At 41.0% G+C, this 5,155-nt stretch overlaps 1 protein-coding gene across 1 annotated transcript; it reads left to right on the plus strand.

Annotated features, from left to right (window-relative positions):
- Positions 1-340: 340 nt before the first annotated feature.
- On the plus strand, positions 341-2,594 carry LOC126991426 (uncharacterized). Its single transcript, XM_050850196.1, has 4 exons — positions 341-621; positions 849-1,187; positions 1,413-1,691; positions 2,007-2,594. The coding sequence occupies exons 1-4, from the start codon at positions 475-477 to the stop codon at positions 2,592-2,594; spliced, it is 1,353 nt and encodes a 450-aa protein (XP_050706153.1). The 5' UTR covers positions 341-474.
- Positions 2,595-5,155: the final 2,561 nt, after the last annotated feature.

Raw genomic sequence — 5,155 nt, forward strand, 5'->3', positions numbered from 1 at the left:
AAAGTGGCGCCATCTTGCATTGGCTCATGCTGCCCTCCCAGAGCTCATCTTTGATCCTAGAATCTAGAGTCCGGGTTGATAGGTGGTCTTCTGGACAGCATGTGGGTAGTTTTAAGCCACTCGGCGGCGGCTGAAAAATCCCAGCTTGGTGGCACCGGGCGGGGATTGAACTCGCGTCCTCCTGAACACGAGGCCGTTACTTTGACGACTCAGCCACCGCCTCCCCACACCGTGTGTGTGTGTGTGTGTGTGTGTGTGTGTGTGTGTGTGTGTAGATGGATAGAGACATAAATAGACTGATAGATAAAGTCTGGCATAGGTACCCAATCTATTTCACTATTTTTTTTTTTTTCCAGACGAATCGCCACACTCGTCAAAAACGACAGCAACCCTGGACCACATTGGCTGCCTGAACCAGGAGTCATCTTTGGCCAATACAAAACTTATGAGGAGTGCCAACACGTCGTCGACGAAATGGTATCAAGTGAAAATGTCGAAAGTCAGGCTTTGGCGATGTTGCGGCAATGTGATAAGGAACAAAAAAGGAAGGCAAGAACGATGGAAACAAATGCAGAAGAAACTGCTAAAGAAAAAACTGCAGTACGTCCAACTGAAAAAGATGTGAGTAATGGAGAGAACTAGTATGTGATTTTTTCCACTATAGCATTTCTTTCACATGGCCTATTTATGTACTCTCACCCCAACACACACACGTACACACGAGGAGCAGCATATGTTTTCTATAAAACACAGGAAGACTACTTGTCGAGAAAAAAATAGACTCGCTTAAATAGATTCTAGGGTAATTAATTACGTTTATGTTTCTCATTTTGCTTATTATCCAACAGCCTGGTACAGCTCACGAAACTGCAAAGAAAATACATGCGGAGGCCCCGCTTTATGGTGCTACAGAGGTAGACGAGAGGCCGGTCGTCAGATCACCTCTGGCCATTTCTCGGCCCGAGAGGGAGGACGTCGTCAGATCACGTCCCCTGGCCAGTTCTCCGACCGAGAGGGACCTGGTCGTCACATCACCTATGGCCAGTTCTACGGCCGAGAGGGAGGTCGTCAGATTACCTCTGGCCAGTTCTCAAGATGTCAACAGAGCTGAAGGCAGACGAGACGCCATTGACGTCTTTAGAGCAGATACACCCAGTACGTCTGATGAAGAACCCAGTGACGTACAAGTGAGTCTTGGGCTATTTTATACTTAATTTTTTTGTACAAGTCTTCGAACGTAAAACCATTACCCATACTCATTCTTATATGTCCTTCAAGACCTATACGTCCTAGGTGCCTTTGGAGACCCATGAAAACAACTTGTAAAGATTACTTACCTTAAAATTAAATCAGTCTGTAATTTTTTTTTTCAGTTATCCAGTACACCTACTTGACATAGCCTTTCTCTTCAGGTCCTGCCCGAGAAACAGCTGCCACAACAAATACAAGAAATTTTGAATGTCGTACTAAAACATGTAAGCAAAAAATTTGAGGAAGTAAGCAAAAAATTTGAGGAAGTGAAAACTTCTGTGGATAACCTTCAGAAACAGCTGCAACCAGTACTTCCAGGACCTTCGCAGCGGGTGACTGACGGTGAGACACCTCTCCCTACCGGATTTGTGCCTGTCCTTCCAAAGGACCCCTATGAAGTGCTAACATACTTCGGTTTTCCTGCTAGCACACCCGACAGTGTAAGTATTTTTTATATATTCGGTCAGGTTTTGCTATTAAATAAATAATTATATCATTTTTTTTTTCAGCGGTATCTACATGTAATATATAGAGTAACACTAAGAGTAACAAATATTTAATACTTCGCTAATATTGCATATTCAACAAAGACTGATCTAACTTAGTACGTTTTCCTGTCGTTACTGCAGTTAACTGCCATTGAGTGTGAATGGTTTTGCTAGCTGAAGTGCTACATATAAAGTTATATTTCCTAGTTTCAAATGTTGTTCATTTAGGTGCATCTTTAATTACTTTCCTTCATAATTGTTTTGCAGCTCGTATCAAAACACAGGCACTACTTTCTTGGCAATGCATCGACAGAGCCAATGAGAACTCACCGGTTGGCACTGAGGAAGGCATTAGTTCAGCTATGCCCGTTGCCCAAGCCTCAGTCGGGAAAAGGTGGCCTGACCCCCTCCATCCGCCAACTCCTACATTATTTAGCACCCAGAGATGTCTGGGTGAACTTCTGTTTGAAGGGCTACTCCAAATCTAAGAGAAATATGGAGTCTGAAATGCCGAAATTTGTGCGCATGATTCAGGCGACAATGAGCATAAAACGCCAAGTCGACGAGTCGACGGTGAACGCTCATTTATCGGAGGCATTAAGGAAAGAAAGTGACAGATCAGGCTTCCGTAACACGGCGCGACCCAAGAAAACGACAGCACCAAACACAAGCACACCGTCCACGTCGGACGTACCAGGAACGTCAGGGCATGGGACTGGTCAAGACGAGGGAGAAAGTGACTCCGATTATATCGACAACGATGCGGAAAGTATCGTACCGCTGTCGAGTGGTAATGATACCGACAGGGCTACAGATGAACGGTACTCGGACGATGAAGAATCAATCACTGAATAACAAAGTATTATAGATACTGAGTGAATAAAAATATATTTGCCCTGATGTAGTTCTTTACGTGATCGATGTAATCACAGTATAATTCCACCTTACTTACTAACTAAGCATGTTCTCATACTTAATTAACAGCTTAAAAATATGTAACTCTCTGCTATATAATCTATTATACATGTACGCCACCTATCATTTACTATTTATTTTCTTTACTAACATATGCTAATCGCATGGACTGTAATTTTGTTGATGACGGTAAAAGCTACATTAAGGGTAAAAAAAATATATATATATATATATATATATATATATATATATATATATATATATATATATATATATATATATATATATATATATATATATATATATATATATATATATATATATATATATATATATATATATATGTGTGTGTGTTACTATACTCATTAATACACAGACCAAAACATGCAGGTGTATATGGAACAATTAATATTGAGTTATATTTAGGTTCCTTATGTGTACGTTATGCCAAGGCAAGCAAAATAATTAACTTTCTATATACATTATGTATGTCAAGCTAGGGTAGTGCATGCTGGCTGCAACTTGAGTTTAGAATTAGAAAGTTGTTAATAAAGCTGTCAAAGCTACGCACGCCAATTAACTTGCTTTAATTGCTGTACGTATACGTACGCACCTTATATATACACTGAGATAGTAATGAACTACATGAAATTATACAGGTACAATAAGATATTACATTCTGTTTTCATACTGGTGTGTATATATAAAATAAAAATGAATGGACGTCGTCTTCACACGATTCTCAATTAATATCCCCATGTAAAAAAAAAAAAAGGGAAATAAGAATTTAAAGGATTTAATAGAATTTATTAGGTAAGTAAATAAAAATAATTGGGTAAGTAAATAATTATTTAATTAATATTTTGAACAATTAATAAATGCGGTCACCTGCGGACGTTGGCAGGATTAAGACGACTGCGGATGCAAAATCGTCTACTAATGCGGACGCTAGAAGGATCTGGATGATTGCGGACAGGATATGGTCTCGTCCGCATCCTCCTAGTCGTATACAGAAACGTCCGCGGCTGTGGACGTCAGAAGGACGTCGGTTTTACAACTTTTTGTCAGCAGGGCTCTTCCTCTTCCTCTTCTTCCTCGTCCTCCTCCTCTCCAGTATTGTCTTCACCCACACAGCAGCCCCTCCCATCCTCCTCCTCCTCCTCGACCATCTCCGCTCTCCCCGCTTCCCACCCCTCCTTCTCCTCTTATTCCTCCTCTTCCTCCTCCTCCTCGCCTTCCTCTTCCGTTCCCCCTCTCCCCTCTCCAAGCCCACCCTCCTCCTCCTCCTCTCCCTCTCCCTCTTTCTCCTCCTTGTCCTCCGCCTCTTCGCTCGCCCCTCCCACCCACACATGTCCTTCACCTTCACCTTCCCCTGGCGCACGGTATCTCGGGTAACATTCACAATTGGCTTGCGGACTGGCTCTCTGAGCGGAAACAGAGAGTAGTTCTAAACGGTGTTACATCTAACTGGCTCGATGTCAAAAGCGGCGTACCTCAAGGATCAGTGCTTGGCCCCATGCTCTTCTTAATTTATGTTAATGAGATCGATGATGGGCTCACTTGCAAAGTATCAAAATTTGCTGATGACACAAAAATTGCTAGTAAAGTAACTGCGATACTCGACGAAGAAGCTTTACAATCAGATATAGATCGACTTGCACGTTGGGCCAATCAATGGCAAATGAAATTTAACGTTGAGAAATGTAAAGTGATGCACATCGGAAAAAATAACAATCGCGTTCGGTACGTAATGAATGGCCAACAACTCTCTGCAGTAAGTAAAGAAAAGGATCTTGGAATCACTATATCAAGCGATTTAAAGCCCGGTCAGCATTGTTCAGAGGTAGTTAAAACTGCAAACAAATTGGTTGCCTTCATCGGACGAGTCTTTAATAATAAATCGGAAAAAGTAATATTAAAACTGTATAATTCGTTGGTTCGACCCCGTCTAGAGTACTGTGTACAGTTTTGGTCTCCCTACTACAGAAAAGACATAGAAAAGTTGGAACGGGTCCAACGAAGAGTAACAAAGATGATTCCTAGGTTGAGAAATTTGTCATATGAACAAAGGCTTAAAGAAGTAAATTTATTCAGCCTATCAAAACGAAGAATGCGAGGCGATCTAATAGAAGTGTTTAAAATGTTCAAAGGATTCAGTGATATTAATGCGGGAGATTACTTTACAATTGATCGATCAAATACAACAAGAAGAAATCACAATTTGAAGATAAGTGGTAAAAGATTCTCGTCGCACGAAGCTAAACACTTCTTCTTCAATCGAGTTCTTAATGTTTGGAACTCTCTACCTTGTGATGTCGTTGATAGTACAACAGTTACGGCCTTCAAGAATAGATTAGACAAGTGTTTTGAATCCAACCAGCAACTAAGATATTACTCATTGTCGTAATAACGTTAAGTTCTTTCGAATACTGGTGTCCTTGTCCGCTTTTATTGCCCGGTTAGTGGTAGCAGTAATGGTAGTTCTTTCCTCTTTCCTACAT

This window comes from Eriocheir sinensis, unplaced genomic scaffold, assembly GCF_024679095.1.
Source record: "Eriocheir sinensis breed Jianghai 21 unplaced genomic scaffold, ASM2467909v1 Scaffold277, whole genome shotgun sequence".
In the NCBI taxonomy this organism is placed as follows: Eukaryota; Metazoa; Arthropoda; class Malacostraca; order Decapoda; family Varunidae; genus Eriocheir; species Eriocheir sinensis.

Bases quoted from the DNA above. Each gene is read 5' to 3' on its own strand.
- LOC126991426 (XM_050850196.1), top strand. From the start codon at position 475: ATGGTATCAAGTGAAAATGTCGAAAGTCAGGCTTTGGCGATGTTGCGG. The intron at 622-848 runs GTGAGTAATGGA...ATTATCCAACAG, and splicing joins TACGTCCAACTGAAAAAGAT to CCTGGTACAGCTCACGAAAC. The intron at 1,692-2,006 runs GTAAGTATTTTT...ATTGTTTTGCAG, and splicing joins CTGCTAGCACACCCGACAGT to CTCGTATCAAAACACAGGCA.